Source organism: Heterodontus francisci, chromosome 13 (genome assembly GCF_036365525.1).
Source record: "Heterodontus francisci isolate sHetFra1 chromosome 13, sHetFra1.hap1, whole genome shotgun sequence".
Taxonomy (NCBI): domain Eukaryota; kingdom Metazoa; phylum Chordata; class Chondrichthyes; order Heterodontiformes; family Heterodontidae; genus Heterodontus; species Heterodontus francisci.
This window is the reverse complement of record NC_090383.1, coordinates 87,749,894-87,762,915: the sequence shown is the minus strand read 5'-3', so window position 1 is coordinate 87,762,915 and position 13,022 is coordinate 87,749,894. Positions and strand designations below refer to the sequence as shown.

Below are 13,022 nucleotides of genomic sequence, written 5' to 3'. Positions count from 1 at the left end.
TAGCAGTAGTTAGGGAATAGCAGCGCAGTGGTAAAGGTATAGAATAATCGAATGATACAGAATAGGAGGCCACACAGCCCATCATGCCTGTGCCAGTTCTTTGAAAGAGCTATCCAATTTGTCCCACTCCCCTGTTCTTTTCCCCAAACCCCTGTAAAGGCTTTCCCTTTAAGTATTTATCCAATTCCCTTTTGAATGTTACTATTACATTGGCCTTCAGGCAATGCCTTGCAAATCACATCAACTTGCTGCATGCAATCTTATTCCCTAATGTCGTCTCTGGTCCTTTTGTCTATCCCTTTAAATCTGTGTTCATTGGTTCGCAACCCTTCTGCCACTGGAAACAGTTCCTCCACATTTACTATCAAATTTGTTCATGGTTTTGAATTTTGAATCATCAAATCTCCTTTCAACCTTCTCTGCACTGAGGAGAACAGCTTCAGCTTTTCCAGTCTCTCCACATAACTGAAGTCCCTCATCCGTTCTAGTAAACTCTTCTATACCCTCCTTAAGGGTACCGTTCTAGTAAACTCTTCTATACCCTCCTTAAGGCCATGAAATCCTTCTTAAAATGTGGTTCCAGAATTGAACACAATAATCCAGCTGAGGCCCAACTACTGTTTTTTAAAGGTTTCGCATAACTTTCTTGATTTTGTAAAAAAGAATTCACAATCTTCAGATCACTTTACAGCCAATGAACTACTGTCACTGTTGTAATATCAGAAACATAGCAGACAATTTGTGCAAAACAAACTCCCATGAACAGCAATGTAATAATGACCATATTTTTGTGATGGTGATTGAGGAATAAATATTGGCCAGAACACTCGAGATAGTGCTATGGGATCTTTTACATGCACCCAAGCAGGCAGATGGGGCCTTGGCTTAATGTCTCATCTGAAATACAGCACCTCTGACAATGCAGTGCTTGATTTCTGTGCTCAAGCCCTGGAGTAGGACTTGATCCCGGAACCTTGCAACTCAGAGGCAGGAGTGTTACCTACTGAACCATGGCAGACACTTGTATTCTACACCTTAATTAATGAAGACAAGGATTCCATATGTTTTTTGAATAGTCTTCTGAACTTGTCCTGCATCCTTCAAAGATTTATGTACATACACCCCCAGCTCTCTCTGTTCCTGTACTTCTGTTCAAAAAAGGGGAGAAGGATAAAACTAGCAACTACGTGTCAGTCAGCCTAACAACAGTGGCGGGGGAACATTTAGAGACAATAGTTGGGGGCAAAATTAATTAACACAACCTGCACATATTGGAAAGGATCCAGATAGTGCTGCTCCCTGTAAGTTAACTCAAGTTCAGCTTCCTGTCACAAATTGCAAAACAAAATGACCTGAAATGTTAACTTTGCTTCTTTCTCCATAGATTCTGCCAGACCTACTGAGTATTTTCCAGCACTTTCTGTTTTTATTTCAGATTTCCAGCATCTGCAGTATTTTGCTTTTATTTTACTTGCATCTTCTCACTGCTGACTGAGGAGCTTCGTGTCTATAGCTCCGAAATCTCTGGTGTCCAAAGGTTGAGAAAACTAATTTAAGACGAACCCAGCACTTACAGGATAGATCATTGAGATTTTTTCTTTGTACTTAAAGTACACTTCCCCCCCCCCCCCCCCATAATTACCTTCTCTTTCTGGATTGCTGTTGCAGAACACCACCTCAAAATTACAGCTCCATAGATTAGTTAAAAATTAATTTGTTTGTAGTTGCAATAAGAAAAACTATTACCCACTGTGCAAATACCTGCAACTAAGAGTGATGTTAAATTAGTACTTTACTAAAATGGCAAACAATTCAAAGCTTTTCACAGGAACTCATTTTTAGAAGCACTCATGAGAGATTGAATCAAAACTAAGTGTCTTGCTGCTGTCTTGATGGAGCCAAATGGTTAACTTATTGACTGGAATCATGCTTCAATGTGTCTGTTACAGAAAATCTAAAAGAATGTAGCCATAGATTAGCATTTATATTACCTAGCATATAAACTTGAATCAACTTGTGTAGGGAATTTTCTCTAGACCACACATGCACAGGAAGGATGATGACTATTTATTATATATAATCTCATATTTATTTGTTTATATCTGAAAAAATAAATTAAATGGAAAAATACATTGCGGGGGCAATTTCAATTCTACCTGCCTAGCAGAAACTGACAGGTGGGCAGTTAAATTGCCCAGATTATTCATCTGCCTGGAGTCACCTGGAGCTGACTGACTGACTCAACTGAGCAATAGATAAGGACTCCCACCCAAAGGCACATATGATTGCCTTGTCCCGATAAAGCGCACAAGCAAAGTTTAGGTCTCTACTGTCACTGATATGCGACTCTTTCCTGATGACAGACTCCTGTGGGATAGTCCCAGCAACTGATCCACCATATGTCTAGTGTTGCGGGGCAGCTTAAAACGCCATGCAATTTTCTGCTGCTTCCTGACTTGAACAGGTGAGAAGCTGGCTGGCCGGATCTAAATGAGACCCGCCCATTAAAATTAGTCAGGTCTCATTCTGCTGTGGGCAGGCTGGAATTTAATTTGCCACAATGGTTTCCTACCAGAATGAGGAAACAAAAGGCTGCTGAAACTACTAAGTGATTTGTGAGAAACTGGTAATCAGACTGCGTAGAGTGAAAAATTTACAAAGTCACAACCCATGTGGTGATAACCATTTCAAATTATAAATTACTGACACAAGTGTGATAAAAATGCGACTACAGTACCTAAGGTTGTATAGACAGGAAGTACATACATGCACAAGATTTTTAAAAAAGATAAATATTCATATACATATACATTATATTTTAAAAAATCAGAATAGGCAACTTCTCTGAAAGCTACAATATGTTGTAGGAGCCAATCAGTTGGAAGATGTGTCCATTACTGGAAGTAGCAACGTCCAAATGCATAATAGTTTTTGTTTTCCCATTATTCAATACTGTATGGGAGGATTTACATTTATTTTATGGAGTTTTCAAATAGCTAAATGACAAATACATACAGAAAGAATCAAAGATTGGTTCAGATTTTGCGGTCAGCGGAGAACAAGTGGTGCTTGCTGTTCATTATGGTTACACTTGCCCTCAGAATTTCTGTGGGCTTTTACTATACGATCTGCGGTTATTAGACAGTCAAAACAGCATGGCGGCCTCTGTGGGAGATCTAGCACCTGTGTGAACAGGACAGGCAACGGTGTGTATCTTCAACCAATTAGACTGAAGGATCCTCACTGAGGGTTTCAGAGGCTAAACCAGGAAATGCAATTTAGAATATTTAATTCAATGTAAAATCACTTACAGAAAGCAAAATAAAGAGGGAAGGAAAGATGGGATTGAGAGAGTTAAAAGAGACAGAATGAGAAAGTTAAATTTTAATTTTAAAAAATCTCCAATAACTAAATCCTGAAGAAATGAGACTCCAAACTTCTAAAAGTAAATTTTCAGTGCCAGAGAGGTTGTTTGGCAGTAATTAAGGCTCATCACATTGTTAGAAAATCATCCACACTTCAATGGACAAGCCCTAATGTTTTCTGCTGTTTAATGGGTAATTAGTGGGTATGTACCACACCTTTACACTCTTCATGTGTTTGAATAAAGAGTCTCTCGGTGAGGTACAGATGTAGCGAAGCGTATAAAGGAACAAAACAAATCGAACAGCAACTTCCCGACTTCTGTGTTTAACTGAGCATGTGCTGACGCCGGAAGTTGCTCTCCGTTTTATTCCTCAATGACGGTACTCCTACTGCAAAATCTGCACCATTATCTCTCGTCATGCCTTAATAGAAGTGATACTTTCACACAAAGTTTCCTTTTGTGAACACAACAATTTCTGGTAGCAAATAGAACAGAAAATAAGCTTACCATTTAACACAATCTGTGTGCCCTAGATAGTGCCTTTGAGTCCTCTCCTCAATGTTGTACAACACCACAATAGATGCTATAAAGTAGACAATTTCTCCAGTTGGGAGGAGGTAGATATTGGAACGACAGTCCCTTCCTCGATAGCCATATCTAATTTGTTAGTCAAGGCCATAGTCAACAAAAATATAATTACTGCACATTGAATTTTATGCTTAATGGCTCAACAAGTTTAACCAGTGAACAGCTGAGTATTAAAGACCTAGAAGATGCCAGTCTGAAACAAGCCTAAACAGTGGCATAAGCATTACAAATGGCCTTAGTAGCTGCAGGTTATGGAGAAAAAAAAAATCAGCAAGGATTCCTCCTCCTGAACACATCCATCAAATCTTGTTGAGAGAGTGAGCTTATGAATGAATATATCAGGTGAGGAAAAGTTTTGTTTTAACTGAAATGCTCTCTGAAGTTTAATAGTTGAAGCCACTCATTGTGAAGACTCACATGAGAGTAATGTCCATTTGGAAAGGGATCAGAGGATGTAACCTTATCTCAACAAGGAATCAGTATCTTCAGGAGGGTAGGATAAAAGATATGCAAGGATAAAAGTAAGACAAGCTAAGAAAATAAGAAATATATTTCATTGTATTAATAAAAAAGAAATAATTTCCCACATGAAAACCATTAGCATTTTAAACCCATGTGTCAGCTTGTTGAGTTTAAAAATTAGTTTTTAAATCACTGGGATTAGAGGTTGCCTGTATCAACCATTAAATCAGTTGGATGCTGAACTAGTGGCTGTCAGAACCAATCAAATCAACTGAAGGTCAGAACTGGAGCCAGTTAGAACCAATCAGTTGTTACTTTCTCCCACTATTTGCTGTACGTAAACCTTTGACTGGAAATTAAGATCGACTGATAGTTCTATTTAGTGTTTGTCCCAGAAGTTATACAAAGCATATTAACTGCTAAAATGCACCTTTTAAAATCTTAATTCTCCTCAAAAAGATTTTTTTGGACATGTAGCATTGTTATCTTATGTGAAGGGTTAGTTTCTGCAAGACCAGAGATAGCGAAGATATTTCCTGAATAATTATTAAACATTCGTAAGACTATATAGAATTACCATGGTTCATCTACAAATCCCTCCATTTTTGCCTTCTCTCATCAACTCCAGCTTAATATCCTTTCCTCCACGCTCCACTCCTCTAAATCTAGCCCTGTGGCCTTTATCCATCCTTTGCCCTCGCATTGATTGCACAGCTTTCAGCTTCCTCGGCCCTTCTCCCTAGAATCCCAACCCAAAGCCCTTCACTTGTCTAATTTTCCTTTCACTTTTATAAATCTTTTCAAAGCCCATCTTCTTGACATACACCTTTGGTCACTGCTCATAATTTCTCCTGTCTTGTGAAGGACCTTGGGACTTTAAACAAATATATATATATATATATATATATATTAATAAAGAAACTTGACAATCCCACAGCTACCAGTGAAAGTAAAGGCAGTGGCATTACATCATATAAATTTACTCATTCATTGTGCCAATGGTACAAACTAGTAAATGTAGCAGGCACCTGCTGGATGGAATATTCATCCAATAGGCAGATCCCACATCATAACATATTAATGAGTTCATGACCCCATCACCAAATATCAAGCCATTGTTTCCAAGATTATCACTGACTTCATCTCCTCTGGTGATCTTCCCTTCACAGCCACCGACCTCATAGTCCCCCAACCCAAACAACCTGTTTCTACTTCCTTCCCAAGATCCACAAACAGGAATGCCCTGGTTGGCCCAAGGTTTCAGCCTGTTCTTGACCCACAAAACTGATTTCTTCCTACTTTGATTCTAGTTTCTCCCCCCTTGTCCAGTTTCTTCCCACCTACATCCGCGAATCTTTCGACATCTTATGCCACTTTAAGAATTTCCAGTTTCCTGGCCTTCACCGTCTCCTTTTCACCAAGGACATCCAATTTCTCTACACCTCCATTCTCCGCCAGGTTAGTCTGAGGATTCTCAGCATCTTCCTTGAATGAAGACCCAACCAGTCCCCATCCACCACCACCTGTCTCTGTCTGGCTGAACTTGTTTGCACATTGAACAACTTCTCCTTTAACTCCAATCATTTCCTCCAAATAAATGGTTTTGCTATGGGAACCCCAATGGTTCTGAGCTATGCCTGCCTTTTTGTGGGATATGTGGAATGTTCTTTGTTCCAATCCTACTTTGGTGCCCTCCCTTACCTCTTCTTCCAGTACATTAATGAATGTATTGGTGCCGTTTCCTGTTCTTGCCCTGAACTGGAAAGATTCAACACCTTGCCTGCAATTTTCACCCTTCCTTCGCCTTTACACCTCTGACTCTTCCCTTCCCTTTCTTGACTTCTCTGTCCCCATTTCTGGGGATAGGCTATCAATTAATATCCACTATAAGCCAAAATAAAATCAAAATACTGAGGATGCTGGAAATCTGAAATAAAAACAGAGCGTGCTGGAAATACTCAACAGGTCTGGCAGCATCTGTGGAGAGAGAAACAGAGCTGACATTTTGAGTTGGATATGACTTCTTCAGAACTGAAGCAAGGTAGAAATGTGATGAGCTTAATGCTGTTGAAAGGAAGGAGGGGGAGGAAGAACAAAAGGAAGGTTTGTGATAGTGTAGAGGGCTGGAGAGATTAAACGACAAAGATGTCATGGAACAAAAAGGCAAAGGAAGTGATAACCGTTGTAGTAAAAGACTAAGCATTTGTCCAGAGAGAGTGTTAATGGCAGAAGAATGAACAGCTCTGCCCAATAGCAAAAGCATGAAAAACAAGTTTAAGACCAGCACATGGTAAAAGATCAATCAAAATGGGGGTCATGGACTGAAATTGTTGAACTCAATGTTGAGTCCAGAAGGTTGTAAAGTGCCTAAATTGGAAGATGAGGTGCTGTTCCTCGAGCTTGTGTTGAGCTTCACTGGAACAGTGCAGCAGGGAGCGGACAGAAATGTGGGCGTAAGAGCAAGACAGTGAATGAAAATGGCAAGCAACTGGAAGCTCGGGGTCATGCTTGTGGATGGAGGTATTCCACAAAGTGGTCACCCAATCAGCATTTGGTCTCCCCAGTGTAGAGGGGACTGCATTATGAGCGTCAGATACAGTATACCAAACTGAAAGAAGCACAAGTAAATCACTGCTTCACCTGGAAGGAGTGGCTGGGGTCTTGGATGGTGAGGAGAGAGAAAGTAAAAGGAAAGGTGTTACACCTCCTGCGATTACATGGGAAAATGCTGTGGAAAAGAGACGAGGTATCGGGGGTGAGGGAGGACTGGACCAGGATGTCACGGAGGGGACAGTCCCTTCAGAACGCTGACGGGAGGGGAGGGGGAAGATGTGTTTGGCGGTGGCATCATGCTGGAGGTGGTGGAATGGTGGAGGATAATCTTTTGGATGTGGAGGCTGGTGGCGTGGAAAGTGAGGACAAGGGGGACCCTATCATGGCTCTGGGAGGGAAGGGAAGGGGTAAGAGCAGAAGTGCGGGAAATGGGTCAACACAGTCGAGGGGCTTGTCAACCACAGTGGAGGGGAATCCTCGGTTGAGGAAAACGGAAGACATATCAGAAGCTCTGCTGTGGAAGGCTGCATCGTCAGAACAGATGCGACAGAGACGGGAGAATGGAATGGAGTCCTAACAGGAGACAGGGTGTGAAGAAGTTTAGTCAAGGTAGCTGGGGAAGTAGTGGGCTTATAATGAATATTAGTAGTCAGCCTATCGCCAAAAATGGAGACAGAAAAAAAGGAAGGGAAGAATTGGAGATGGACCATGTGAAGGTGAGAGAAGGGTGGAAATTGGAAGCAAAGTTGATGAAGCTTTCCAGTTCTGGGCGAGAGCAGGAAATGGTCAGAAAGTACCAGAGTTGGGAGAGGGGGCCTGAGTAGAACTGAAACAAGGAATGTTTCACATACTCCACAAAAAGACAGACATAACTAGGACTAGGTATTCATAGCAACACCTTTTATTTTGAGGAAGTGAATGGAGTTGAAGGGGAAGTTGTTCAATGTGAGAATAAGTTCATCCAGGTGGAGGAGGGTGGTGGTGGATGGGGGCTGGTTGGTTTGAAGGCTGGTTCAAGGAAGAAACACAAAGCCCTCAGACCACCAGCTGTAGGAAGGAGACAGATTGGACATCCATAGTGAAGAGGAGGCGGTTAGGGCAAGGAAACTGGAAATTGTTGAAACGATATAGGGCGTCAGAAGAGTCACAGATGTTGGTGGGAAGAGACTGGACAAGGGGAGAAAAAAAAAGTCAAGATAGGAAGAAATTATTTCAGTGGGGCAGGAACAGATTGAAACAATGGGTCTACCAGGACAGTGTTGTTTGTGGATTTGGTGAAGAAGGTAGAAGCGGGCTGTTCAGGATTGCGGGACTATGAGGTGGGAAGCTGTAGAGGGAAGATCTCTAGAGGAGATGAGGTTAGTGACAGTCCTGGAGACAGTGGATTGATGTTCAGTGGTGGGATCATGGTCCAGGGGAAAGTAAGAAGAAATGTCTGAGAGTTGGCACTCAGCCTCTGGATGGTGTGGTCGGTACATCAGACAGCAACAGCAGGTTGCCAGCAGGTTTGATTACAATGTCACGGTTAGACCTGAGAGAATGGAGTGCACCAAATTTGGAGGGAGACAAATTAGAGTGAGGGGAATAGAGAAATAAGATGGCTGATGTCACGCCAACAGTTCTCAATGAAAAGATCAAGTGCAGGTATGAGGCCAGAGGGAGGGTCCAGGTGGAGGGAGAATACTGGAGGCGGGTGAATGGGTCTGCTGGTCATGGGAAGGACTCCTGGCCAAAGAAGTGAGTCCGGAGGCAAAGGCGACGGAAGAAGAGCTCAACGTCGTACCAAGCACAAAATTCACTGAGGTGGAGACGTAAGGGGATGAAACTGAGTCCTTTGCTAAGTACAGACTGTTTAATGTCAGAGGGTATTGTGAATACACGGCAAGGGTTGAGATTAGAAGGATGGGGTCAGAAGGAAGTGAAGGGAAGAAAGATCTGGAGGGGTGTTGGTACCCATGAGTTATATATATGTATATGTGAGAGACAGAGACAGAGAGAGACAGAGAGACAGAGAGAGAGAGAGACAGAGACAGAGAGAGACAGAGACAGAGAGAGACAGAGAGACAGAGAGAGAGAGACAGAGAGAGAGAGACAGAGAGAGAGAGACAGAGAGAGAGAGACAGAGAGAGAGAGAGAGACAGAGAGAGAGAGACAGAGAGAGAGAGACAGAGAGAGAGAGACAGAGAGAGAGAGAGAGAGAGAGACAGAGAGAGAGAGAGACAGAGAGAGAGAGAGACAGAGAGAGAGAGAGACAGACAGAGAGAGAGAGTGTGTACATATGGTGGCGCATGGCACGGAGTGTGGATCTCCGGATGCAGTGAGAACAGCAGTCTGAGGAATGTTGTATGTCTCGGAGATACCTGCAATCCTGGGTGGATTCGAAACATGAAGGATGGAACTTTAGTTGGAATCCACGTGGAATAAGTTGGAGCCAGAGACAGTCGCTGAGGAAGGAGATATGGCTGTGAAAACAAGTTTTGGTCGACACTTTATCGAACATCAGGAGGGAAATGGAAAGCAATGAAGGTGAACAGGTAAAAGAGACAAACAAAAATCCTGGCGGAGGGAAGAGCAGAACTTCTTCAAGGTAGGCATTCCTGGAAGAGAAACACTAAAATGATAGCTAAATACTTCAAATGTTGGAAATCTGAAATAAAAACAGAAAGTGCTGGAAATACTCAGCAGGTTTGGTAGCATCTGTGGAGAAAGAAAAACAGAGTTGATGTTTCAAGTTGGACATGACTCTTCATCAGAACCGAAAGAAGTCAGAAATGTGATTATAGCACCAGAGGCCCACTGACTCCCAAAGCTACCGCGACTACATTTCCTCACACGTTGCTTCCTGTAAGGACAACATTTCCTTCTCCCAGTTTCTCTGTCACATCTGTTCTGATGATGCAATCTTCTAGACCAGTACTTCCGACATATCTTACTTTTTCCTCAACCGAGGATTATCCCCACCATGCTTGAGAGGGCCCTTGACCATGTCAATCACATTTCCCACACTTCTGCTTTCAACCCTTCCCCTCCCAAAACTGCAATAGGTATACTGCTAGTCCTCACCTTCCACCCCAGCAGCCTCCACATTCAAAGCATCATCCTCTGCCATCTCCAGATTGATGCCACCACCAAACACGTCTTCCCCTCCCCTCTCAGCATTCCGGATGGACCATTGCCTCCGCAACACACTGGTCCATTCCTCAGTCAACCTCAATGCCTCCTTGCCTTCCCATGCAAGCACAGGAGATGCAACACCTGCCCTCTTAATTCCTCCCTGCTTATCGTCCAAAGCCCCAAACACTCCTCCCAGGTGAAACAGAGATGTACTTCTACTTTTTTCCAATTTAGTATTCTATATTCGCTGCTCACGATGCAGTTTCCTCTACACTGGGGAGACTAAATGTAAATTGGGTGACTGCTTTGCAGAACACCTCTGTTCAGTCTGCAAGCTTCCAGTCACCTGTCATTTTAACTCTCTGCTCCACTTCCACTCTAATGTCTTTGTCCTCAGCCTCCTGCACCGTTCCAATGAAGCTCAACACAAGCTTGAGGAGAAGCGCCTCATCTTTCGATCAGGCACTTCACTGCCTTCTGGACTCAACATTAACTTCAACAATTTCAGATCATAACCTCAGCCTCCATTTTGTTTTGGGAATGATTCTGTTTTCCCATTTACACTTCCTCTCGAGGCATCTTTTCTTTCCTTACCTGTCCCATTATCACCCTTTTGCCTCGAACCTCTCATGGCTTCCACTTGATCATAAACCTTCCCTTTTGCTCAATTCTCCCCTTCGCCCTTTCCCTGCCTCTATACTTGCTTTAAACCTGTCACATCTCCAACCGTTTCCAGTTCTGATGAAAGACTATCGACCTGAAATGTTAACTCTGAGGTGTCAACCTGGTGAAGCTACACATGCGATGTAAGCAGCATGCGATAGACAGAGCTAAGCAATCCCATAATCAACGGATCAGATCTAAGCTCTGCAGTCCTGCCACATCCAGCCGTGAATGGTGGTGGACAATTAAACAACTAAATGGAAGAGGTGGCTCCACAAATATCCCCATCTTCAATGATGGAGGAGCCCAGCACATCAGTGTGAAAGATAAGGCTGAAGCATTTGCAACAACCTTCAGCCAGAAGTGCCGAGTTGATGATCCATTTCGGCCTCCTTCTGAAGTCCCCAGCATCAGAGATGCCAGACTTCAGCCAATTCGATTCACTCCACGTGATATCAAGAAACGACTGAAGGCACTGGATTCTGCAAAGGCTATGGGCCCTGACAATATTCCGGCGATAGTACTGAAGACTTGTGCTCCAGAACTTGCCGCGCCCCTAGCCAAGCTGTTCCAGTACAGCTACAACACTGGCATCTACCCTACAATGTGGAAAATTGCCCACATATGTCCTGTACACGAAAAGCAGGACAAGTCCTACCCAGCCAATTACCGCCCCATCAGACTACTCTCAATCATCAGTAAAGTGATGGAAGGTGTCATCAATAGTGCCATCAAGCAGCACTTGCTTAGCAATAACCTGCTCAGTGACACTCAGTTTGGGTTCCACCAGGGCCACTCAGCTCCTGACCTCATCACAGCCTTGGTTCAAACATGGACAAAAGAGCTGAACTCAAGAGGTGAGGTGAGAGTGACTGCCCTTGACATCAGGGCAGCATTTGACCAAGTGTGGCATCAAGGAGCCCTAGCAAAACTAAGGTCAATGGGAATCAGGGGGAAAACCCTCCGCTGGCTGGAGTCATACCTAGCGTAAAGGAAGATGGTTGTGGTTGTTGGAGGACAACCATCTGATTTCCAGGACATCACTGCAGGAGTTCCTCAGGGTAGTGTCCTCGGCCCAACCATCTTCAGCTGCTTCATCAATGACCTTCCTTCAATCAGAAGGTCAGAAGTGGGGATGTTCGCTGATGATTGCACAATGTTCAGCACCATTCGTGACTCCTCAGATCCTGAAGCAATCCGTGTAGAAATGCAGCAAGACCTGGACAATATCCAGGCTTGGGCTGATAAGTGGCAAGTAACATTCGCGCCACACAAGTGCCAGGCAATGACCATCTCCAACAAGAGAGAATCTAACCATCTCCCCTTGACATTCAACGGCATTACCATCGCTGAATCCCCCACTGTCGACATGCTAGGGGCTACCATTGACCAGAAACTGAACTGGAGTAGCCATATAAATACCGTGGCTACAAGAGCAGGTCAGAGGCTAGGAATCCTGAGGCGAGTAACTCACCTCCTGACTCCCCAAAGAGTGTCCACCATTGACAAGGCACAAGTCAGGAGTGTGATGGAATACTCTCCACTTGCCTGGATGGGTGCAGCTCCCACAACACTCAAGAAGCTCGACACCATCCAGGACAAAGCAGCCTGCTTGATTGGCACCCCATCTACAAACATTCACTCCCTTCACAACCGACGCACAGTAGCAGCAGTGTGTACCATCTACAAGATGCACTGCAGCAATGCACCAAGGCTCCTTCAACAGCACCTTCCAAACCCGCGACCTCTACCAACTAGAAGGACAAGGGCAGCAAATACATGGGAACACCACCACCTGCAAGGTCCCCTCCAAGTCACACACCATCCTGACTTGGAACTATATCGCCGTTCCTTCACTGTCGCTGGGTCAAAATCCTGGAACTCCCTTCCTAATAGCATTCTGGGTATACCTACCCCAAATGGACTGCAGCGGTTCAAGAAGGCAGCTCACCACCACCTTCTCAAGGGCAATTAGGGATGGGCAATAAATGCTGGCCTGGCCAGCGTCGCCCACATCCCATGAATGAATTAAAAAAAACTGTTTTTTTCTCCATCGATGCTGCCAGACTGGGAATATTTCCAGCATTTTCTGTTTTTATTTCCAGCATCCACAGTATTTTGATTTTGCATTAGTAAGTTCATTGTTCATGTTCTACAGTTGAGTATGCATGTTGGAAGATCAATGGGCCAAATGGCCTCCTTCTGTGCTATATGTTCCTCAATATAGATGTACAAATTGATCCAGATAGATGAGAGCCCCCAATTTCAAGTTTTC

At 43.6% G+C, this 13,022-nt stretch overlaps 1 protein-coding gene across 6 annotated transcripts in view; it reads right to left on the bottom strand.

The window, feature by feature from the left end:
* LOC137376482 (echinoderm microtubule-associated protein-like 4) overlaps nucleotides 1-13,022 on the bottom strand; it is a 465,004-nt gene that overhangs the window by 128,067 nt on the left and 323,915 nt on the right. For all 6 annotated transcript variants that reach the window (XM_068045141.1, XM_068045140.1, XM_068045139.1 and 3 more), the window contains one exon: nucleotides 3,875-4,024. In XM_068045141.1, the coding sequence (XP_067901242.1) occupies nucleotides 3,875-4,024 (150 nt within the window). The remainder of the gene's footprint in view (nucleotides 1-3,874; nucleotides 4,025-13,022) is intronic.